Source organism: Sorex fumeus, unplaced genomic scaffold (assembly GCF_029834395.1).
Source record: "Sorex fumeus unplaced genomic scaffold, SorFum_2.1 ptg000073l, whole genome shotgun sequence".
Classification (NCBI taxonomy): Eukaryota; Metazoa; Chordata; class Mammalia; order Eulipotyphla; family Soricidae; genus Sorex; species Sorex fumeus.
Window position 1 is genome coordinate 7,269,464 of NW_026606130.1, and position 25,386 is coordinate 7,294,849.

Below are 25,386 nucleotides of genomic sequence, written 5' to 3' on the forward strand. Positions count from 1 at the left end.
CAACCTTGAATTTGCCAGGCAGGCACTTTAACACTTTGATGCCAGCACTGCAATGTGTGTTAATTAAGTCACATTTAAATGTAAGCCACTAGTGATACATCCTGGCATTGTATCTGGCATGTTAAGTCCTTATACCATCTTCCAGGTTCTTCCAGTCCTTTGGAGTACACTAATTACTCCAGGACAGTGTGTACATGGAACAGGAGAAGTGGATCCATGGATGGTTCCATGGGTCCAATGTGAAAATCACCAGCAGGTGTCCAACGGTGACAAAGGGACCATGTCTGTTGAGTCTAGTGTAGGGGGCAAGACACATTAAGGAAGAAACTTTTATTCTCAGCTGAGAAAAAAGTATCAACACCCTGATCATTGGGAAGAGACCAGTATTTTGGGGACCCAATTCTACAATTTCTACATGTTACAGGGGAAGAAAGTCTTTTGAAGAAATTGGTTTTGGTTTTTGAGGCCACACCCAGACGTGCTCAGGGATTACTCCTGCCTCTGTGCTCAGGGATAACTCTTTGCAGTGATTGAAGAACCATATCTGGTTCATTGAAGAACCATATCTGGATAGAACCTGAGCTGCCTGTGTACAAGGTGACAACCTCTGTACTATCTTTCTATTTTTTTAAAATTTTTATTGAATCACCGTGAGATAGTTGCAAGCTTTCATGTTTGGGTTATAATCACACAATGACCAAACACCCATCTCTCCACCAGTGCACATTCCCCACCACCAATATAGCCGGTATACCCCCCTTTGCCCACCCCCTGCCTCCATGGCAGACATGATTCCCCATAATTTCTCTACTTTTGGGCATATGGTCTGCAGTACACATACTGAGAGGTTATCATGTTTGGTCTTCTATCCACTTTCTACACATATCTCCCATCCCGACCGATTCCTCCAGCCATCATTTTCTTAGTGATCCCTTCTCTATTCCAGCTGCCTTCTCCCGTTTGCTCATGAGGCAGGCTTCCACCTATGGAGCAATCTATCTGCCCCGTGTATCTACTATCCTTAGGTGTCAGCCTCATGTTATGTTGTTTTATACTGCACAATTGAGTGCAGTCCTTCTATGTCTGTCCCTCTCTTTCTGACTCATTTCACTTAGCATGATACTCTCCATGTCTATCCATTTATAAGCAAAGTTCATGACTTCAACTATCCTGGCAGCTGCATAGTAGTCCATTGTGTAGATTTTCTTTAACCAGTCATCTGTTCTAGGGCACTTGGGTTGTTTCCAGATTCTGGCTATTGTGAACCCCTATACTATTTCTATAGCCCATTTTGAGGAAATTGGAATTGGAGCTTCAGAATTTATTTGCATAGATAATAAAATGTCCCAGAGGCACCAAATAATTGAATGGGCAAATGAATTTGGGGAATCAGAGGTCAAAGATATAGTACTTTAGATTCTTACGTTTGTCTTACATATAGTTGATTCAGGTTCATTATGATCCCTCAGACTCCTCCAGGGTTGATCCCTGAGCACTAAGCCAGGAGTACACCTCAAGCATATCATAAAGTCCTGGGTGGGAAAAGGAAGGTCAAAACTTGGAATTGTCCAGTGAAGCCATAAACATTCAGGTGGCATGTCTAAATTCAGTGTTAATTTGTTGGCTCACTTGATGAATCAAAGAGCTCTCTGAGCACCCACGATATAACAAGTTTTCTGACCCCTGGGCTTCCAGTGGGTATGACAAGTAACATCTCTTTGGAGAGGTCCCACTGTCCTGTAGGACCTTTTTGCTTGAGTTCCGCATTCTGCTCAGTCCCATACTTTTTGGCTTAACCTTGATCCACTTAAGACATTCCCCCTTGTGACATAGTGACAGAGGTGGGGGAGGGGGGGTGGGAGCACTTGATGATGGAGGTGTATTGTAAATTTGTAGTTAGTACCATTCAAACACTACTTACCTAAAAGAAAAATTTTAATAAGAAAGAACACGCCCACTCTTTCCTTAGTCTTTCAGTCCTGAATCTTAATTCCCATTTCCCTATTTGCTTTAGCCTTGAACACCAACTCCCACACTTGTGTGGAGATTTTGCTTTCAGACAAGATGGGGTACATTCAGGGCTGTATAGTCATATCCATGTTTCTTTCATCAGTTAATTTCTAGAAGCACTTTCGCCTTAAGCTACAGTTAGTCCTTGTATCTGTGTAAGCATTTTATAGTAGGTATGAGTAACAGGCCTATGAGTATTGTAATTTAAAGTCTCTTAGAAATGAAGAAATGGAGGTGTGGTTAGCTGTGCTGCCTGCAGCAGAGCTCAGGAGGATCCCAGTTTTCACTTCTGGGGACCTGGGGTTCTGGCAGGCCACAGCACTGTTCAAGGGTCTGGGATGTTGATGTTCAGTTTCAAAACTGCTCAGTGTCTGCCTATGTCATGGCTGGATTTTCTTCAGCTCTTCTAGGAGAAAATGCAATTATGAAGATAACTTTAGTTATTGACAGTCAGTCCTTCATTCACTTTGTTCTTAGGGACCTGATAGAAGATAGTACAGGAGAGCAGGTGCTCGCCTTGCATCAGGCCAACGCCAGTTCAATTCCCCAGAACATCACAGGGTTCCCAGAATTCTGCCATGAGTGATCCCTGAGCACAGAACGAGCTAGGAATAACCACTAACCACCATGGTTATAGCCCTCAAACAAAAACTTTCCCTTTGCACTTAGGATCTAGATATACTCCTCCACCCTGCCTTTGTTGGGCTCCTTTCTAGAAACTGAGAGAATGTGTGAGAAGGAAATACCCTGTAAGCCATTCGCTATCACCCACATGTAAGGCTATGCAGCCCACATACATCTGAGCTGTTAGTTTCTTTCATCTTTTCTCTTGACCTTGATTCTGGCCATTCTTCCGCAGGCTTCTCCAAACAATTGCAGCAATACCAATCATGAGCCTTGCTCTAAGCACACAGCCTCCTCTTTTCCCAAGGTTGAAGCAAGGAAGGCCACTGGGTTTTGCAAGTGAGGCCTTTCCCACTCTCATTTCCCCAGAGCATTTGCTGCTTGTTGGGGGAAATGAGGCGATGATAGCAGACAGGCCAGCTTCTCTCTTACCATTCATATTTTACAGTTATCTGCAGCTAGCTCAGTCACTCCTTTAGCAGACACCTTTGCTGCAGCAAGCAGGCACTTCCATCTTATGTATCTTGTGGGAAAATGTCAGTATTTCACCACCAATGATGTTGATCTCCTAACTTCACACACATAGATGGTGCTATGTGAGGCAGCACTGAGAGTTTGGGAGAGAAGACTGAGAAGACTGCTTTCACAAAGGAACTTTTCCATCAATAGGTGTCTAAAATCACCCAGGAGGCACACCAGATTCAGTCAATTGGCTGACATTTGATAGCCTTGGAACCCACCCCCAAAACAAAGGTTTGCAAGGTTTTTTCCCGCTGCTCCTGGACCCTGACCCTCCCTTCTGAACAAAAGTCCAAGAAAGTCTCTGAGGCACAGTTCATTGCAACTATCATTTATTAAAAAATATATGTCTCCTTGGAAGGAACACTGGTAAACCAACTAGTGTCATGCTTACTTGAAATCTTTGCTTTTCTTCACTGGGAGGGGGAGAGGGTGGAGCATCAGTCAGACATCATTTAGTTAAAATCTGAGAAATTTGCATTCCCTGCTTACCCCTCCTCACCAGGTTTATCATCAGCTATCACTGTACCCCTCTTTGCCTTCAATCCAGTGTACTGCCCAGGTAATACTATCATCCTCTCTTTACCCTCATTCTGGGCCCCACACTTCACAGTTAGCCTATTTGTGCTGGTAGGAGAACTGCTAAAACATTTCCTGAATTTGGCTGGTAGTGTTTTCCAAGCAACTTCCATATGGCATCTGCAATGGTCCTAACAAGTGGGCTAGGAATCATCAAACAATCATGGGGCCAAGCCTGTTCATGCTCTTCTCCCCGCTCATGCCTCTCCTGTGTTTTGGAGGCTGGGAAGGTATGGCGGCCTTGAAGGAACTGCCTGTATCTGCGCAGGGAGAAAAACTCCTCCAACCACAATCATTGCCATCGGACTCTGGGAAAAAGCAACAAGATTTCACATCTCACCAATAAGTGAATCTTACTTAGTTTTACAGTTCAAATTGACAGCATTAAAATCTACTTTCTTCTGAAGAAACAGGAAGCTAGCAGCTGGGGGTGAGGTGGCTTGGGTAGGGCATATGAAGCAGCTGTGAAAAAAAATCCGACTCAAACTCTGCACTGCTCAGTGGGCCAAGCCACCCTGTTGTCCTGCTGCTCCTGCAGAGCTAGGAGGCAGGTGATTCCCTGTCCCTTCTGTGGACAGGGCCCCAGGAAGGGTCCTCAGCTGTGTGCAGACCATCTGGCAGGTGAGTGAAGAAATATACTGTGATGCAGAGCGCCACTTCCTGCGCTCAGTCCTCACCGGCTCTCACACCCCTTAGGCTGGCTGCATGGCCAAGCCTGGGTCACCTACTCTATCACAAACAAGGCCCGGCACCTCTAGAACATGAGCCTCTAGAACACTGTCAAATTGAATTCTACGCATTCACTTAAATAGTAAAAGGAAAATTTGGAATCATGAAAAGGCTGACACAGTAGCACAACATGGTTTTGGTTTAACAGCAGCTTAAAAAATGAACAAAAAGGAAACCTCTCATGCAGACACATCAGGTGGCATGAAACAATAGGCAATTAATATGGAGCACTGTTAAACATTCTCTCTTGCCACACACAGGACTGACTGTACCTCAAAGGCAGCAGCTGCTTGAAGGTCAAGTCTCCCACCCTCTTGTCCCCTCCCCCCCAGACAAAAGTCCTTTTGTGAAGACCTCCTGTTAACCCCCCTTCAGAAAACACCAGCTCTCAAGAGAATGATGAAATGCAGTGCCCTTCATATATCTATAACACTTATTGTCATTTTCAATCCCTCCCCAACCAGTTGGATATGATGCCATCTGATTGGAATATGAAAATTAAAGCATTTCTCTAATTACACAGTACCATTGATGAAGTCTCCATAGATTTTCTAGTCCAAATGTGTGTGAATATATATATATTATATGAGAGTGTATAATATATATATATAATAATTTTTATATATTTTATATAAATTACATATATATATCTATATATAAATAAGATACTTTCTGCCGCCATTATGTTGCACCATTCAGAGCTGCAAGATAGCAGTATGGATAGGTAGAAATGCCCAGGAGTATCTCCTTGCATCTCACTTCTCAAACCATGCAGCTGTCCAGAGTCAGTCTTGCCATCAGTCCTCCTCTCTTCTCTTCGTTTCTCCTTGGATTGGATGAAAACAATGACTCAGATGGATTTGCACCTGTGCTAGCGCTTGGGAAAAGTCCATGCAGGAATGGGCACAGTCACATGATGAATGAGATGGCATCATCCCCAAAAGTAAAGTGAAACAAAACAAAAATTTAAAAAAACAGAACAGGACTAGAAAACTCAATTTTTTTGACATATCTAAAAAAGGGGACAGGAACAGTAGTCATTTGTTCTCCCCATGGGACAGGAATGAAGAGGGAGGAGGGAAGAGGGACTTGATTTCTTCTGTGAACAATAGAATGGTTGGAAGGGATTCTTCAGAGTTTTTCAGGGGATGGGACCCAAATGTAGTGCCCAGACTGGTCCTCAATGATTTGTTTGATTTTGTTATAAATCTCTTCCAGTGAGTCACCCTGTACAATGGCTAAAGTGAAAAGGAAAATAGAATTATTACTGTGATCCACTCTAAATCCCAATCCCCCAACAATCAGCATGTCCCAACAATCCTAGAGCTCAGCCTACATCAGTCTGTTTCACCATCAGCTGTCTGGGGGCCTAAGGTAGAAGGAAGCCTGGCAGGGGCTCCTAGCTAAGGACTTGAAGTCAATAAGGTGGCATAGGGAGACTAAGCAGCAGTGAATAGAAAAGTGTGCTGTTAAAAAGCTATTCACTGAGTACCCACCACTGTACGCCAGATCTGGCAGCTCATGTTGTTCTTGGCCACCATGAGGCCAGCAGCCTTAGCCTGACTAGAAAATTTGGAAAATCTCAGTCAAATAAAGCCACAGTTTCTGGGAAGGAAGAATACTCTTGGGGTTATTACATCTGTCATGCCAGCGGTCAGCCCAGCCAACAGGGACTTTACTCTTAGAGAGTAAAGGGAGCTCTGGAGTTCAAGTATGAATCCTTTCCTTGGAAAACCTGGCAGAACCACCAGCTAGTAGTGACCTCACATTTGTCACTGCATTTTAAAATATCAGGCAGAAATATTCCCAATCCTTTAGAAACTGACCTTCTAACATAGGTGACCACATAAATGCCTGTGCATACGCACACACTGACAGACAACCTGAGGATCACACCAGGGAATTATGGACAAATTCACTAACTAGAATGAGCAAGGCCAAGGACTGGATGGAGGCAGGTTGTTGGGAAAGAGGGGAACAAAGTAATTAAAAAGTATCTATAATCCCATGGGTACACAAAGACAAAATGAACAAACCTTCGAATTATCTAAGGTAGTGTTCAGTAATGGTGGGTTTTACTATAAACTCGCTAAACTACTCTGGCAGGAGAGAATTTGAGTACTGTGAGAAATACTCAAGCTCCAAAGCTCAAAATATCGAGGAACTCCAAGCAAAGAGATTAAACCTCTTTCAGAATCATAGACCCAGGTATCTGGCAGGTCTCTACAACATGGTAGGGCAGCAAGGATTTCTTACCTGTGAAATACTCCCCAAACTCCTGTTCCAGCTTCATGGCTTTGTCATAAATCTTATTTGCTTGTTCATATGTCTGTCGTCGGTTCATTTCCCTGCCAAAGTCATAGAAGAAAATAGTATAAAATTCAAGCCATATTTTGATTTTTCTAAAGAACTGTTCCAGTATACCTGAGAGCTTGCTAAGATGCCCTCTAAGGAATGCTGTGGCACAGGACTCAGATCCTTCCATCAGACCTACCAGGTTTACCAGCCCAACCACAATACAAGTACTGACCCTGAATCAGAAGGCATGTTCACCAACTTGAGCTCATAGGGCACAAACTTTCCTTTGAATTTTTGTTGGGACCTGCCTCTATCCACTTTATTCTCCATTTTCTTTCCTAGCTAGGAGTGCCTGAGTCTCTGTCAACACTTACATAAGCGCTTCAATGGATTTGGGCTTGATGAAAATGGCAATAGGGTAAAGTTGTGCTTGCTGCAGCCTCTTGATAGCATTGCCGGAAACATCTAAGATGCAGTGCTTTCCCTGAAAAAGCAGAGACTTGCATCAGCTCAGGCACCTGTAGACACAACCCGAAAAAGACACCAAGTGGCAACCCAAGCATTCACCTGGAGGTGGAGAACCCAGGCCATCAAAGAAGTTCTAGAATATTTTAACCCTCATCGGTTGTAGCTCAACATTTTGCACCTATAACTCAGAAAAGGTCAGGTCTATAGAGGGAAACCTATGCAGGTAGAATGGAATAATAATGGAATGTTACCCACTGGTCAGCAGCACCACCAAGCAGAACCAAGCCAGGGACATTCAGATAGAGCTATTTCACAGGACCATCTCATCCCATGTGCTTACCCTCTCAGCAACTGCCCGCACTGACTGGATGCTGGTTCCATAGAGATTATCATTGAACTGGCCAGCCTCAATGAATTTGTTGTCTTGAATATCCTTCTCCATCTGTTCCCGGGACACAACAAAGTGGTAGTCTTGTCCATCCACCTCATTATCACGTCGAGGTCTGGTAGTATCTATGTGAAGAAAGGAAGCACTATGTGGCCGAGGATGATGACCTATCCCAAGCCAAATGAGCTGACCTGTTTCTCTCCCACCTGGATCCCAGAAAGGACACTACCAATTTTTTCAGCTCAGTGGGGAAAACCAGGTGGGAAGAAGTCTGTCTTGCCTACTTCATTTCTACCAGGTTACACACCAGCTATTTGCTTTAGTTTAAACAGGACCAGGAAGGTGAGCGTTCCTGGGCCATAGCCTGATAGAAGATGCCAAATGTGGGATGGAGGCCAATGACCCTCACAAGCCATCCAGTTGGGCTTGTTAATACATCTGGGCCAAACCTCAATTTATTCACACATTTCAAACCCTGCCTAATCAAACTCATCTTGAAGGGAACCAGCAGGCTAAGCTGAGGTCTTATATCCTCATGACTCCAGCATCTTTGGAGGAATCTGGGGCGGACAACAACAACTCCCCTCCCAAAGCCTTCCCAGGATCTTACGTGGCACACAGGATCCAAATTTATGTGGGAACTCAGAGATGAGGTCATCATTGACTCGGTCTTTCATCGGGCCCAGGATGATGACAGGCCTTGCATAGTGAACTGCAGAGAGCATGAAACTAGTGAGCAAGGCCCCCACCAGACCACCTATCTTGCCTCCAACTCTGCACTGTACCCAGAAGCTCTGCATCTGCCATGCAGGCAGGTAAGAGCGGCCATGGTGATGTTCTTGGGCTTTGAACTACAAAGATACCAAATAGCTATTTATCTGAGAATATCTAAGTGTGGGCTATAATAAAAGCATAAGCAACCCTCCCACTTTTCCAACCAATTCAAGAGAAATTCTGGCATAGCCACTGAGAGTTCAGCAAGATTTGTTCAGCGCCTCCTCCAAGGAGAGGGGTGGTGGTGGTGGTGGTGAAGACCTCTCTTTTAGCAGCAACCCCACCCATGGAAATCCACATTTTCCATGCTGATAAATCTGTCTTAGTTTTTAGAAAGCAATCTGGCAGGAGGCAGAGGTGTACTAAAGAGCACACCCTGGGTGATGTCCATCCCTTTTCTATCCCACTGGGAAGAAGCAGAAGAGAAGTAGGTGCCCTCAGGCTGGCAGTGTGCCAACCCAGCCTTCCTGCTGCTCAGGCTCTGCTGCCACAGTCAAGTGCAGCTGTGCATTCCTTGTCACCACGAGACAGACCTAAAGGCAAGACCCTCGGAAGGGGGCTTACTTTCTTGCCGTGTCACTGGTTCATATGATAAAATAGCATCCTCTTGTCCCTCTGTAAAAAGAAAGGGAAACATGTTAGCACATGATAATCTGCTTGCCTATGTCCTCCTCTTCCCGCCATTAGCCCCAACTCTGCCAGAAAGTAGCCCTATCATAGAGAGACTTCCTAGCACTTTCCCCTTATGACCTTTCTGTTTTTGAGTAGCAAGAAAATGAGTGCACAAAGTCCTTGAGCACCCCTGAGGCAGTGGAGAGAGCTGAGAATCTTCAGAAAATGTGACCAAGCAGAGGGCTGAAACCCAGAAGCCATGAAACCACAACCCCTCATCTGGGTATCTCACACAGTTCCTAAAGAACTATTTTATCAGCAATACTCAACTGTACTCACTTTATCTACGAGGAATTGAAGGGAAGCCCCCACTGAGATACAATGCCTATGTCACATCATCTGTAGGCAATGCCAGTAAACAAGTTCCCAAAGCTGTAGCTTTTCTATTCTATCTTGTCTCTTTAAGGACGTACTTAGTCTTCCTTCAACAGAGGCTAAGTTCAACAGAGGCTAAATTCAACATTTGGACTAAGATGGACCTTATTCGAGAGCTAGACTAAGGTCCCAGGTCCCAGTGCCCATTTCAGAGCAACACATACTCTCACTCTCTCTCTCTCCCCCCTCTCTCTCTCCCCCCTCTCTCTCTCTTCTCTTTTTTCCTCCCACACTGTCTCCCCCCAGAGCACCACCACCTATCCCAGAAATTCTCAATCACCAAGTCTCTCAATTCTAGGGCTGTGGAGGGCCCAAAGTAGCTGTGAGGAAGCATCACTGGAGAAGACACCAGTATTTGCACTGTACCCCAAAATGCTTGCTTACTTGGAGACTTACGCACTTCTCACATGTTCTGTGATTTTTCCAGTTGGGTCCCAGATTCTCAGAAGGAAATATAGCAATTACCTGATTGCTTCCTAGCTAAATTTCAAGGACACTGAGTCTTAATAGCCAAGGTCCTGGCGACCTGACAAGGTAACACAGGACAATACCCCAGAGAGCCACTTTCCCCTTGGTCTCTGAGCAAATCCATCCAACTTTTTGTAACTATAGCCCACAGAGCCATGGCAGGAATGTCCTTGTCAGTAGCTTAGCATTCTCAGGGTCCCAGTGGTGCTATTAAGTCAAGGACCTTGTCCAAAGCTATAGGACTTATTGTTTCATCTAATTCACAAACTAGACATCCCCATGTCGCAAGAAGGACAAAATGGCCACAGCATTTCCAGGCTCTCCAAGTGTACATGGCTAAAAGAAGCACCAGTCTCTGAACAGAAATGGCAGCTGTGTGATGCTGGCATGAGCATGGCTGGAGGACATAGTGGAGCTACATAACATGGGGGCGAATGACACACACTTACTGGAACTGCTTTCGCTGTCACTGGTGTTGGATGTCACTCCCTCTGCAAGCCAACAAGAAAGAGACTCCAATTCAGAACAGACCACTGAGAGGTCACACATAACACACAACACAAACACTCCAGGAAGAAAAATGCTGAGCTGCCATTGAGTCAGACCCTGGAAGGGCTGCCAAATCCAGAGTACCAACTGGGAGGCAACATTCCAATCCTGAGGGCCTCGCCACCTAATACTTATTCCCAAAGCCCTCTAAGTCTGCCAGGTCCCTCCCTACATATTACAAGACTTCCAATTGTAGGCAGAATGCTCTCTGGGTGAAAAGAAATGGCTAGTTTCCAAATCCTAGCTCAAAATCTCCCAAGGCCAACAAGAGGAAAAGAAAGGTAGGGACAGTAGTAAAGTCCAGGGGCTAAGCTGCTATTGACCTTCCTCCCTAGATGAGGAACACAATCATATGTTGTTCCAGAATGAATAGACTAAAAGTACTAGGCAGTCAAGCAGTTTGTGTAGAATGATGCATTTGGGGGTCCAAAGCCTCCTGCTACCATTAAGTGAGCCAGTTCTCTCTGGTGAGGCTTCTCCATCCAGCAAAAGACAGACACACCAAAATACAGAGATGACAAACATGCACAGATAAAAGCAAACAAACAAGGACACTTGAGGGACAAAACTGTGGGGCCCTGTCTACTTCTGTGTGCAGGAGGAGCCACTGCACTTACAAGATGGCCCAAGGCACAGTCTGTCACTAACAAAGCATACTGCCCCCCAAATGACAAGCAGATGAAGATGAGATATGGGTAGCCATCTAAGGAGAAAGAAGCTGCTTGTTTCAGCCAAGACACCAATAATGCAGACCGTGATATGCTGTGGCCCCCTCCTTTCCCCCAGGAAGTACTGGCTGACAGGGCTACGTCCTGAGCAATCCATGAAAGAAGCCACTTCTCCCTTTACACCTTTAGCCCATACCTAAAGACGACCCAGTGACACCCCACCCAGAACCTCCACTTCTGCACATGTGCAGAGTCACCAAAGTCCTCAGACTTTTCTGCAGCTAAAGCTATATATATAATATATATACATCTATACATGTATATATTGTCCTAATATTACTGAGTTCTGCCCTTCCTCTCTCACCTTACCACCCCAGTGTAGCCCTAACAAGGCTCTGTAGGAAGCTAATAGGAAGCTAGCAGACAACTCTTTGCTAAGGTTCTTGGAGCTGCTGGGACTGCCAAGACACATGGTGGGCAAAATGCTTCAGGTACTCTTGTCCCTAACTAGTTAAATAGAATTAGCCCATTCTTAAACACAAGTTCTTTAGTACTTGGTCACTAAAAGGATCTAATCTCAACTCAACAATAGACTAGATATAAGGTGAGGATCACCCCTAGAATATTTCTTGTTCATCACTTCTAAGATGGGGTGTGAAGATGGTAACCCAATCCAACAAGGTATACAGGAAAACAGGTTTCAATGGGGTACTGGGATCCCAAAAAGAAACATTCATAAAACACTTAAAATTTCTCCTCCTGTGGTGTCTGAGTTCCCACCCATACTGCCCTCCCCTCACTCATTATCTTTACCCACATCCCCTACACCCATAACCCCAGCATCTCTACTCATGCCCAAAATACAGTGAATACAGTGAATGGTGTATATGTTTGACTTACTCAGGTTCTTTGCTCCATAATAATCGTCACTTAACCCAGGGAAGTCCTGGTTTCACAGACAGCAAGGGAAACGAGGGAGGGAGGGGAGAGGGAGGGAGAAAATTGGGGACCAGAGAGGAAAAAGGAGCAAAAAAGACAAGGGGAAGGAAGAATACAGAGCCAGGTAAGTATTAGTGACAGAAGTATGAAACCTATGAAGACCTAGAACTACAAACAAGGTTAAAAACACTGCTACAGAAAAAAAGTCCCAGGTCAGCTAAGCAACCTGGATTTGGTGCCGCCCAATCAGTTGCCAGAGGTCTCTGTAGGGGTCTACCTTTCTGGAATGCTCTAGTCTATTGTTTGATGGGACAGGAGCACCTGTTTTGGAGCAACTAATTTAAATATGTAGTGAGTTGTGATGTTAGGGTCTTTGCTTTGGCCTTGAAATCACTTTCCTCAGAAGGTGCAACAAAGAGTAAACATATCTGTGTGACAGGTCAGTAGACACAATTATTATCATCCCAAGGAGCTTTCACTTAGCACTGATTCACTCTCTCTTAACACTTCTGGGAGGGCTCTACGTGCACTGAGGTGTGGTTGTCAATGCGAACCCAAGTTGGGTAGATCACAGGTGTTCAACTGTTTTACATCTGCAGAACATACTGGCTCTGGTCATATATCAGACCATGGAGTAGCAGCTGGAACCAGTGTAGTAGACCAGTGGTTTTCAAGCATTGTACACTTGTAATCTGGCAGGGGTCTGCAGACCAGCAGTTGAAAAGTACTGGTAAACCACAGGGGATAAGCTGAGCATCTAGATAATAAGCACAGGGCACTTTCAACTTCCATCCAACAGGTACCCCCCCATTCTCCCTCCACACCCATCAGGGCTACCAAAAACAGAATCCTCCCCCAGCTAGACTGAGCATAAAGGTTCTAGAACTTGTCTGGTAAACAGTGGAGCTCTCACCTCAAGTTTCTGCCTCAGACTATGTCCTACTGCTGATGAGCAGAATCAACTGCATCTAGTTCTTCTTTCTGAGCTACACCAAGAGAGTGATCCTTAATTCCACGTATGTGTAGGCGCTTTTGTCTCTACTAGCTACTATCCCGGAGTACCATGGCCAGTTGATAAAAACATTCCCTATCTACACTAGTCATTCTCCTGCAAGTCCCAACAACCAAAGACACCTCTTGGTGAGAGGGACAGAAGAGAAGTTTCCAATTCATCATGAGCAGAGAGAAGAAATATTTCATCAATTGCCTGACCTGGTCTTTAATGTTAAGGTCAAAGTAGTAAACTTCAATTGCATACAGGAAAGTAAGACTATTTCTCAGAATTCAATTGATTCTTTAAAGTTTAATTGGTTCAACTTTAGAGCCTTTTCTATGAATCAGCTTTGTATTTCTCAGCAAGTCTTTATCTGAAAATGTTGAGTAACCCTCCCTACTTCCATGTCAATTCCCTTCAGCAGGAAGGATCTGATGTGGCAAGCTGGTTCTGCAATCACTTTCTGTGATGACAGTGGATCTGTAAAACCATGGCCATGCCCTGTATTCATATGTTGAGTATATGAATCCAGAATCAGGTGCAACTCCAAGTATCCTGAGAAGAATAGGCTTTTCTCTTTACATAGATGAGTGAAGGGAAAGAAAACACAAAAGGAAGGAGCCAGGAAAGCAACGCGAAGACCTTCAACATTTTTCTATTGAGAAATCATTCTTCTAAGCCACACACATTAGTTGAGAGCGATTTGGTACTATTAGAGTGAGGGGCCTCCAGAAGGGCTAGTCCTGGCACCACTTCAATTTCTGAGCCTTAAAAAACAATCTTTCAGAGTGAGGAGCTGGATAAAAAAGACCCAATGTTCTATTCTATGCAGACCAATTTCTACTCTGATTGTCCAGCTAAGCAGGTATGCATGCACTCACATGCACATGTGGAGACACACATACACACACACACTCACACACACACATTCCGCATCTTCTTATCAGTGGAGGCAAAAATGAGGAAGAGCGGGTGAAGATGTGGCTGGTCTGCTCTTTTAACCCTGCTGCTACTTACGTTCCTGTATGCTGCAATCCTGGGCCATGTTTTCTTTGCTCTTGTAAAATGGAAACTTTCGAGAAAGGCGGAAACTCTTTTTACGTTTCGTTTTGATCGACTGTGAAAGAACATGAAGATGGGGATGGACAGGAAAAAAACAGAACAATGGATTTTATAGCATGCAAGAAAAACAAAAATGGAGACCATGGTGTGCTAAATCAAAGAACATCTCTCACAAATGGAGTCTATGAGATTGAAGGTTGATGCAAGAGGGAAATTATGTTTACAGGAAAATGCAGGGATGTTAGAGATGTAAACCTACTACAGACTCACAGCACTCACTGGCAAAGGGCAAAAGTCATGGAGCTTCCTGGACACATGCCCTAAGATGCCATTGTCACATCTACTCCTTGTCTCTCTTACCTATACTGCTGCAGGAGTATGTTGGTCGATGAAGCTCATGGAAGAAAAGAGGAGATGAACAGAGCCTCATGCCTCATTTGGTCTGAAGGGAAGCTGAAGCTCAGAGGCTGGCTTTCCTGGTTGGACAGTGAGGCCAGGTTCTACCCAGTGCCCCTCTAGCTCCAACAGGGTTATGAGCAAGGAGACACTAAGAACTAGTTTTGTGGGATCTGACAAAATCAGCCTTCCAGAAGGTCCAACACATTTTCAGGAGCCAGTTACCAGGAGGCAAGAAGTACAGACTGGCCATAAAGTTTGAGTGTCCTACCTATGCCTTTCTACTATGACAGAGTCAGACCCCTGAAAAAGAGACATCCTGTGTGTTTCCCAGTTCTATTATCCATCAGACAAAGCCCAAGTTCCTTATTTCTCTACACATATTGGCTGACTTTCTTAGGGATCCCCACTTACCCTATTAGACTCAATCATCCCCGTCCTGGCATGGAACTTCACCGTTTTCAATCGAGCTCTCTCTTTCTTTTCCACCCTGTTTTAGAGTCAGAAAGAAGTCCTGTTACTGCCAATACATGGTCTCAGCCTTGGAGTGCAGCAGGCACAGCAGACACTTTGGGCATCATTGACTCAAAACCATGTCCTGAGCACCTACTCTCTATCCAAAAGGAATCAATTCCAGGAAGAGGATAGAAAAAAACTTTTTCAGGATTGTAACAACTCACCTCTTCTTACTGGGGATCACACCAATTTGCTCACTTTCTCCATGTGGGGTCACCAGTCTTGCCTGCCACCATTCATCATCAGAGGCATTAATGACATGCAAGATGTCACCATAGGAGAAGCTGAGTCCCTGGCTTGGCAGACAGCTGTCCCGAGTGCGATCATAATCAAACAGAGCCCTGAAATACACAGTGAGAAATTAAGCGATTGTTCCACCCACCCCTAAATGACAGGGGAATGATATTTGGAAAAAGATGGCAGAAGGCTAACCCAAGTAGTAGAGATCCAGTGACCTCACAGCAGATCAGAAGCAATTCCCCAAATTTTCCTTCTCTAGGTTCTGATCTAAATATATGACGCCTTAACCAATAAACATCTATCAGAGATGGGGAAATGGCTCAAATGGCTAGAGAATACTCTTCACATGCAGGAGTCCCAGGTTTGAGCATGGTCCCCAAGCACCCAGCAAGGAGTTAAGAAGTTAAGTTTAAAATTTAAATAAGTTAAATTTAAAATTTAAAGTTAAATTTAAAGTTCTTTAAGATGGTGCCCCTGAGCACCACCAGGTATGGCCTTAAAAACAGAAAAAAAGAATGAAAAAACTCATTCTCCCAATAAGAAATAATAGGGACAAATTTGCATGAATTACTTTTCCTCCCAGCTCCTGGATGCAAAGTGGAAGGGCCAAAGCAGAACAGTTCATTTTCCCCAAACCCCAAGTTTGTGAAAAAAGTGAAAAAAGTTCATTCTATTGATTGGCTTTGTCAATTTATACACTCTTCAAAAATGGCTAAAGACTGCACATAAATATGTTGGAACTGGAGAGATAGTATAGTGGACACCTTGCTTCACATGCAGATGACCTGGGTTCGATCTCCTTCACCATATATGGTTCCCTGTGCCCTACCAAATGTGATCCCTAAGTGAAGAGTCAGGGGTAAGCCCTAAGCACAGCTGTGTGTGGATCAAAGACAATTTTTTTTGTTCAAGGGCAACACTCAGAAATCACTCCTACAGTCTTTTCAGAGGACCTGGCTTCTGGCAGGGCTCAGAGAACCATATGGGATGCCAGGGATTGAACCTGTGTTGGCCATATACAACGCCTATCCCCTGTACTATCTCTTCTGCTCAAATGTTAACAACCCTAAATTATAAATGGTGAGTGCTGTAGATATACAAAAGTAGCTATTATAGCAAACAAAAATGAAGCATTTTATTGGGGGGCAGAACAAAGAGGGGTTGGTGCACACCCCACAGTGCTCCAGGGATCAAACCCAGGTCAGTCATGTGCAAGGCAACTACTTTAACCAATACTATTTCTCCAGTCCCTAAAGAAAAGACTAGGGCTAGTATTGATACATTCAATAATCAAGTGGAAGGGACCCTATAAAATGATATCTCCTAGTTCAGTAACTTCCTCCCTGTATATGGGGAGGAAGGGGTTCAGAGAAGAATACTTTGACTTGGGTTATATGCCAAGATGAGTCAGAAACCAGGTGCTCTGAAGGACCTCCTTGCAAAATAAGAGAAAAAGCAGAAGAAAAATGTGGGGTAATACCATTCAGGATTGTGGAGTAGAGACAAACTTGATTATAACTGGGAGTAATATGAAGTATAGGTGAAAATAAAGGTCTGGAGCAAATTTTAGAAGTCCATGAAGATTTGAGAGTAAGGAAATAACATTTTAATCCAACGTCATATATAATGGAATAGTGTGTGTAGCGGGAACATCTGAAGGTAAATTTAAACCAAACTACAATTTTTTTCCATTTAAAATCACAGGGACACTGGAGTCAGAGCCAGCTGCCACCAAAAGGAAGGTGGCTCCACATCTGTCAAATGGGGATAACAATAGTGCCAACTTACAAAGTGAGTATGAGGAATATGTAGGCTAGAGAACATGATAAGGTGCTATAAATATCAGCCATCAGTCTTTAGTATTAAATGTATATCAAACTACAATTTTTGAGAATCCACTAGTGAGGCTGGAAAGATAGTGCAGTGGATATGGTACTCACCCTGCATTCAGCCAACCCCAGTTCAAACCCCAGCACCGTACACAGCCCCCCAGAGCACTGTCAGGAATGACCCCTGAGCACTGTTGGGTATAGCCTCAAAAGAGAACAAACAAAAAACTGAATCCATGGTTGACTCTGACTCTGGTGAAGCTGGCTCTTTAAACAAGTGCTCCCTTCTTGGGGAACAAACTCACCTGCATTAAGGTGTCTATTTTTCTCATCCACTGGATCTTTACTTAGTAAAAAGTTTATAGTCATTTTTTACTTCCAATTTAGATTCAAACTGCCTTCATATTTTCTGTATACACCTTTACACACACAGCCCAGTGGATTTCCCAGAACCAGCTCCAAGACTTAAACTTCTACCTGTAAGATGGTAGTTTGTGGCTCAGCTGTAAGCTACACAGTAAAACAAAGTATTTCCCCACATTATCAAATGAAACAAAGAATACAGAAGGTGTGGCAAGTGAAATATTCATCTACTTTTAAGCTTCTTGAAATAGAATCCTTAAGTAATCAGTGCCAGGATATTTAAAAATTAAAATACCCAAACTCTGACAAAAATCCCTTTTTTCCTCCAATTTGGACAATTAAAACAGTACAGAGAGAAGCAGAGACCAGGAGATTCAGGAGTAAGTCTGCTAACAAGGTGCATTTCCAGCTCTGTACAACAGAATCAAATCTGAATCTGTTTGCACTGCATTTAAAAAAAACACTGTTTCCAAAAGCAAGCAAGGCATTTTTCTCCCAAAACACACAGCAAAGATCTTAATCTAAGTGGTAATGAGAAACACTAAATATTATTATGTAATTCAAAGATGAAAACAAATGTAGCAAGAAAATCAAGAGAACATGGATTAAACACAAATTAGTTTGGGGAAGGAAGATGTTAAAATGGATTAAGAGATTAGGATAAGGTCACAGAGGATTAGAAGGAAGAGTTCACTTATTAAGTTTTAAAATACGAAAGGGGAAATCCAATATACATTTTCACACCAAAGTATCATACTTGGCCTCTAGTAACAGCAATAGACGCTTAAAGTACATATGAAAAAGTTGTTGCAAACATACCTTTTGTACATTAGGAATCCAATTATTAACAGTATTTTAAACATATAAGAGCTGTTCTACTTTGGTGCTGGGGCTAATCCCAGCCCAGTGCTAAAGGACCATGAGATATTGGGGATGCAACAGGGGCCTCATGCATGCAGAATATGCACTCAGCCCATTGAACTTAAGCCCAAGACCCAGCATTTAAGATTTAAAACTAATATACTGGGCCAGCTACATAGTACATGGGTTAAAGTGCTTGCCTTGCGTATGACTGATCACAATTCAATCCTTAGCAGCGTTTCCATTCTCCAAGAACCACTGGATATTGCTCAATGCCTTCCCCCACCAAGAAAAGATTTGAAAAAAATACATTTTTCTAGTTTACCTCTGAGGTCGGGCCAGCCCGATAGCACAGCGAGTAGGGCCGTTGCCTTGCACGTGGCTCATCTGGGTCCGATTCCTCCATCCCTCTCAGAGAGCCCGGCAAGCTACCAAGAGTATCCCGCCGGCACGGCAGAGCTTGGCAAGCTCCCTGTGGCATATCTGATATGCCAAAAACAGTAACAACTAGTCTCACAATGGAGACGTTACTGGTGCCCGTTCGAGAAAATCGATGGACAGGAGGACAGTGCTACAGTGCTCTGAGGTGAGTTTGATACCTTACAATACTAAAACGCATGAAAGACAAACTGAATAAAAACAAAATAAACCCAAATAAAGGTAAAAAAGAATGCCAACAATTATCACTGCAGGTTAAGAATGACAAATGCGGGGCTGGAGCAATAGCACAGCGGGTAGGGCATTTGCTTTGCACGCGGCCAACCCGGGTTCGATTTCCAGCATCCCATATGGTCTCCTGAGCACCGCCAGGGGTGATTCCTGAGTACAGAGCCAGGAATAACCCCTGTACATCGTTGGGTGTGACCCAAAAAGCAAAAAAAAATAATATTTAAAGAATGACAAATGCTTCATTTCTTCGTTTTTAAACCATATAACCACACATTCCTCACAACTTCCAAAATTGTAAGTTAATTTAAAAAGAAAGTGGGGAAATTTATATAGAAAACACCTAGTTTGAGTCATTTACTTCAGATGAGGAATAGGTTTGGTTCCGAGTTACCTGAAAAACAAGGCAATTTCCCAATAATTTCCAAGACTATCTAAATTTTGTCTGATGAATATGGATCAAAAAATAGATGTTTAACTATCATTTAGCTATAGACAGCAGTATGATATTTGTTTTTATTATAATTCATTTTTAATTAAGGCAACATGATTTACAATAATGTAAAGTTTATATGATTTAAGGGTACAATGCCACCACATCACACCCACCACCAAAAAGCAAATATTCCTCTACCACTGTCCACAGGAACTTCCAGCAAATTCCCTGCCCCCTTGAAAAACTCAATTATGTGCTTAGCCTTTGTTTTCATTGACCATTGTCTACTCCCTGGCTTTGTTTCTTTATATACCACATGTGAGGTAGAAAAGCTGGTATTTGTCTTTCTTCTCCTGACATTTCACCTAACACAACACCCTCTAGTTCTATTGATGTTGTCGAAAAACATAAATTCATCTTATAACTGAGAGAGCATTGCATGTGTGTATGTGTCTGTGTGTATACACACATATACCACAAAATCTTTATATACTCATTTGCAAGTGGAAAAAAAGGCAAAGAGGCTTTAAGAACACTGGAGCTGAAGAAGAAATCTCATCCCTCTTCACATATAATAAAGACAACTCCAGCACCAATATTTGGTGAGTATGGGTCTTCCCTTGATCTTTTATACCAGACTAAACATTCCAAATTACTTTAAGATTTTTCTGTGTTCCAAATTCATGATGATGGATTATTTTTTTCTAAATAAATTTTACTTTTTGTCCAATTGAAATTTTGTTGAACTAGCAGCTACAAATCGTCCCCATGGTTGATAAAAAAAATCATGCTCAACAATGCCCAGTATGTCATCAAGAGTTGTAGAGTGGGCAACTCTCAGATCGGGACTCTTAAATCTCAGGTAAACTTCATGAAGTCAAAGTCTTATTAATTTTAAAAACAGAGAAAGAAACAGAGAGTGAGGATCAGAGTGCAAGTACAGCTGGTAGGGAATTTACCTTGCAAACAGCAGACCCGGGTTGATTCCTCCCTGGCACCCCATATGGGCCCGAGCCTGCTGGGAGTGATTCCTGAGAACAGAGCTAGAAGTTGGCCCTGAGCACAGTCAGGTGTTACAAGAGAAACAGAGAGAGAGAGAGAGAGAGAGAGAGAGAGAGAGAGAGGAGTTTGACTGGTCAAGTTGGAGGGAAATGTTCAGTCAGGATAGAACAAAGCTCTATGGATCTATGTCCATCCACTGCATAAAATCACAGTGAATGGTCTACATGAAAAATATTGGTAAGACAGCACTCAAAAGGAGAGAGATAACAAAAGGGAATGCCCTACCACAGAGGTAGGGTGGGATGAGGGGCATGGGGGGTGGGAGGGATACTGGGATCAGTGGTGGTGGAGAATGGGCACTGATGGAGGGATGGGTATTCGATCATTGTATAACTGAAACCCAAGCACAAAAATTTCTAAGTCTACAACTGTACCTCATGGTGTTTCACTAATAAAAAAATTTTTTTAAATAAAAAATATTGGTGGGCTGGAGTGATAGCACAGCGGGTAGGGCGTCTGCCTTGCACGCAGCCAACATGGCCGACCCGAGTTTGATTCCTCCGCCCCTCTCGGAGAGCCCGGCAAGCTACCGAGAGTATTCGATATGCCAGACACAGTAACAACAAAGTCTCCAATGGAGACGTTACTGGGCCCGCTCGAGCAAATCGATGATCAACGGGAGGGCCTTTTACTTTACTTTTACTTTAAAAAATATTGGTAAGGATGGGAATGGAGCTCAGCTTGCCTTATCCTGGGTTTGATTCCAGCACTGGCAATAAAAAAATTGTCAACCTTTAATGTGTTCTCTTTGGTTATGGCCCTCTGTGAAGCAAAAGAGAGCAAAATACTGGGTTTTACTTCAACTTTTCTAACCTTATGGCCAATCCAGAGAAATAATGATTTACTGAAGCAGGACAAGTCACACAGCACAAAAAGCAGTTACTCGCTTCCTAGTGTCTGCAGGCTGGAATTCCTATATATGTGTTTCATTCAGCTCAGCAGCTTAGCTTTTCATCTTTACATTATTTATTTTCAGCTCAACAGCTTTAAATGCCACTACTGTCTGTCTTCCTAAGCAGCAGCATTGCTTGGCATCTTAAAAGATCATGGGTAAGTGGTAACCTTACAAATAGCGCCCTCTAAAAGGGGCACACAATGTTCACAGGGATGATTGATACAAGTGCTTTTGGAGATTTCGCCTAATCTTCCTTTTAGCTGGGACCTCATTGCCAGCTATGAAAGCAGGAATATATTCAGCTCAAAGAAAACAGATCACCAGGAAAAAGTCTTTGCTGTTCAAGGGCCAAAAAGACAGTCCAACAGGTAGGGCACAATAAGCAGGACACTTGCCTTGCATGAAGCCAACCGAAGTTGGATCCCCAGTATTGCTTTGGTCTCCTTGAGCCCTGCCAGGAATGATCCCTGAGCACGGAGCCAGAAGTAAATCCTGAGCACTGTCTGATGTGTCCAAAAAAAGTCTTTACAGTTCAGATCCTAAATTGTGATGTTTGGGTTTCAAAGATCAAAAGTATTCATTAACAATCTGTATCACAGCCAAACTCCACAGGCTGGAATGAGCCTTACCCATGAGGAAATCTGCTGAAAAACCCAAGTATCCGGGATTTGTGACCGAAATCCTCAGGCTCGCATGGAGTCGGGTATAGGTGACCTCCCCTCATCTCCCTGAACTTCAGTAGCTGGAAGTCATACCCACGAACTGCTTCTGGTGCCATTTAATCTCATTAGCGGCCATGATCCAGAGACTCACAAATAAACCTCGGAAGAGGAAGAGAGCAACACACTGCAGACATGCTATGGCCCCCAGTAGTCATTATCCAGTTAAAATTTAATTCTAGCTGCATCACCCTATTTAAAGTCTTAGAATTCCTGAAGGGTGCAGCTACAAATGAGGTAGCAAGCCAACTCATACAAGGGCTTAATGTCTCCAGGGTAATACAACAATTTTCACATACTTTCCTCTAAGGAAACTTCTTTGGATCACCTTTAGCAGATTATTCATAACAAGCAATACAAAATAAATTATTATGTTCTGCTTTGAGGGCAGGCTTGGGGGATCAGGGTAGAATAATTCGAAATACGGTGGTGGGAAGGTGTAATGGTTGTGGGACTGGTGTTGGAATATTGAATGTAATCAATTATTGTGAACATCTTTATAAAAATAAAATTAAACTTTAAAAAATCCTCAAAAGGGAAAAATAATCTGGCCCAGCTACCGTAGCCTCCTGGTAAACAGGAATGCAAAGAAACAGCAAGGAGTTAGGAAACTGGTCAGGTAAGTTTAGAAAAAGGAAAGTAAATAAGAGCACTTCAGTACTACCGCCTCAAAGGCAAGTGCCTGCTTCCGCTGAATTCAACCAGCTTGCACTAATCTACCTAGTGTGCTGTGGCCCTGACCATCTGTCTACTGGGAGGCTTTGACTGTCCCCTGTGTGCCCAGAAGCTCCTCTGAAACCCATCCCGTGTCACCCATGTCTGTAAACCTGGCACTCTCCCAACTTCCTTATTCCAAATTCCTATGTATCTAGCTGTGCTCTTTCATATATGGTCTATTTCTTGCTATTTAACTCTTTCCTACTGCATCACTCTCTGAAGACTGAGGCCATGTAGTATGATTGGGAAAGGTTAAAGATATCAACCAGGCTGGGTTGGGGGCTGGGTGTACACAAGACACCATCTCAGTTACACTCAAATGACTGTCCCTCACAGTCTTCAAGTAGTTAGGGTCTGAGACACAGCGTTCAGACCAGAGAGACAGAATAGTAGGCAAGCATTTGCCTTGCATGTGGCCAGCTCCATTTCAAATCCCTGGTACCATATATGACTCCCACAAGCACTGCCAGGAGTAAGCCCTGAGCATTGCTGGTGTGACCCAAAAAACCCAAAGCAAAAAAATCCCAAACAGTAAGATACAGTGCTCTTCCTTTAGTTAGTTCAATAGGTTGAATGTATATGTATGACTCCTACCCAAATTAATAAATTAAAGCCCTAATCCCTAATGTGATGGAATGTGGAAGCAGGCCTTCAGAGAGACTTAGGTTTAGATGAGGTCCTGCTGAGAGGAGCCCTCATTCAAGAAAAAGAAAGAACAGATCTTTTGCCTTTACCTCTACCTCCATCTCCTTTCTCTCTCCTGCGGTACCTGAAAAGACCACATAACATAGCAAGAAGGCAGCTGTAAGGGATCCCTCACCAGAACCTAAATCTACCAGCACCTACATTTTCAATTTCTCAGTCTCCAGCAGTGTGAAAAATAAATGTCTGTTGGGGGCCTGATCTGCGATGATTTGTTATAGCAGCCCAAGTTGAGACAGTCATAAAATATCACTTAAAGGACACAAATTATTTGAAAAACTAAGCAGCAACCTCCTTATCTGGTTCATCTAGAGCCTGAAAAAAAGCAATAAAGCAGCAGTCACAAATCAGCCATGAATTAGTAAGGTTGTTAAAATTTTCCATCAGTTTCTTAAGAGTTTTCTAAAAGCTGAAAGTTGAGTCCTCAATTCGACACAAGATGGTCAGCGCAAGAGAAACAAGAGTAGCCGGCAGTGAGTCAGGCTGCCCTGGCACACCTTAAAGAAAAGAATAGGGAAACAAGCTAGCTATTCTTCTTAGTTCACTTCAAAGTCATGGGCTTGAGAGGGAAACTATGAAGCTAGAGAAGCATTCAAGCACCAACCAGCCCCATGAACATCACCCCCAGCCTCCCACAACTGTGCCCAAATTGCTAGCACTGTGCTTCAGTGCTTTCTACATGGCACTGGCTTAAGTAAGAATAAGGTTTAGTTGTTCAAGTGAAACTTTAAATGTCTATTGTGACACCCAAAAGATTATTCCTAAGCATTCTGATGGCTTGTTAAATACATTTCCCCAAAACCTGTTGAGTCCAAATCAATAGAAGAGTCTGGAAATCTGTATTTTACTAGTATACCAGCCGGTTTCTTTAGTTTTGAGGTCACACCCTATGGTGGTTCAGAGACAACTTCCAGTGGTACTTGGGAGACCATGTGGTGCTGGGAATCAAGTCTGGACCTTCCACATGCAAAACACAGTCTCCAGTCCTTCAAGTCATCTCACCAGCCATGCCAGCTGATTTTTATCAGCAACTCTGGAAAATATTGAAAGAGCCGTTCATCAACCAAGTTGAAATTCTACTTGTAGAATTTCTTGGTGTCTACTAGAACCTCAACTTTCTCATTGAAGAAATGAGAACAATAGTGTATACATCATAGCTTCATTGAAAGTATTTTAAAGCAACTTTGACAAAGGTCTTGGTGTTCTCTAAAAATCCATTCTGCTTGATCCTGACAACACTGTGGGAACTACTGAATATCTCTAGGCAGGTCATGCCAAGATTGTTTCTTTTAGGGGGGGAGGGCTAGGGTTCTCCTGGAAGCACTAAGAGGCTATTCCTGGCTCTGTTCTCAGGAGTTACTCCTGGTGGTTCTTGGGGAACCATATGTGATGCTGGGATTCAACCCAAGGTAAGTGATATGCAACACAAATGCCTTATGCATGTACTTTCTCTCTGGTCCTCCAGATTTTTTCTTTAGTCTCAATCCCCCTGCAGTAAATATCCCAGGCAAACAGTTGACCAGCCACTTCTGTAACACTTTCAGTGACAGAAGATGAAATTCAGTCTCTGGAAGCAGTCCATTCCATTTTCAGACAATTTAATCATTAGCTCTTTCTTCCTTATATTTCAGCTAAAATCTGCCTTGGGTGGCAGAACAAATATAATCCCTCTTCCACATGAAATGGTGATGTAATTAACTTAGATTTAAAAAGTGAGGGGGGAAGGTTGGGGGAGTCCATTTTGAATACACTACTTGTTCAAGGTCCTGGCAAAACAGATTCATGTCCAGCAAGTCAGGTCTGGATCTCAAAAAAGAGATCAGCAATGTTATTTCTACCAGTGTTTCTCAAAATTTTCCTGATTCTAG

General features: G+C 43.3%; 1 protein-coding gene across 4 annotated transcripts in view; it reads right to left on the minus strand.

Annotated features, from left to right (window-relative positions):
• Positions 1–3,468: 3,468 nt before the first annotated feature.
• The window catches only part of DLG3 (discs large MAGUK scaffold protein 3), a 64,616-nt gene continuing 42,698 nt past the window's right edge, over positions 3,469–25,386 (minus strand). For 2 of the 4 annotated variants that reach the window (XM_056129999.1, XM_056130000.1), the window contains 10 exons: positions 15,193–15,369; positions 14,927–15,002; positions 14,072–14,171; positions 10,354–10,395; positions 8,954–9,004; positions 8,226–8,327; positions 7,568–7,740; positions 7,134–7,243; positions 6,718–6,809; positions 3,469–5,699 (listed from right to left, as the gene is read on the minus strand). In XM_056129999.1, the coding sequence (XP_055985974.1) occupies positions 5,593–5,699; positions 6,718–6,809; positions 7,134–7,243; positions 7,568–7,740; positions 8,226–8,327; positions 8,954–9,004; positions 10,354–10,395; positions 14,072–14,171; positions 14,927–15,002; positions 15,193–15,369 (1,030 nt within the window). In that variant the 3' untranslated portion in view covers positions 3,469–5,592. Of the gene's footprint in view, positions 5,700–6,717; positions 6,810–7,133; positions 7,244–7,567; positions 7,741–8,225; positions 8,328–8,953; positions 9,005–10,353; positions 10,396–12,021; positions 12,068–14,071; positions 14,172–14,926; positions 15,003–15,192; positions 15,370–25,386 lie in introns of all 4 variants that reach the window. The other 2 variants (XM_056129997.1, XM_056129998.1) reach the window with 2 other exon arrangements.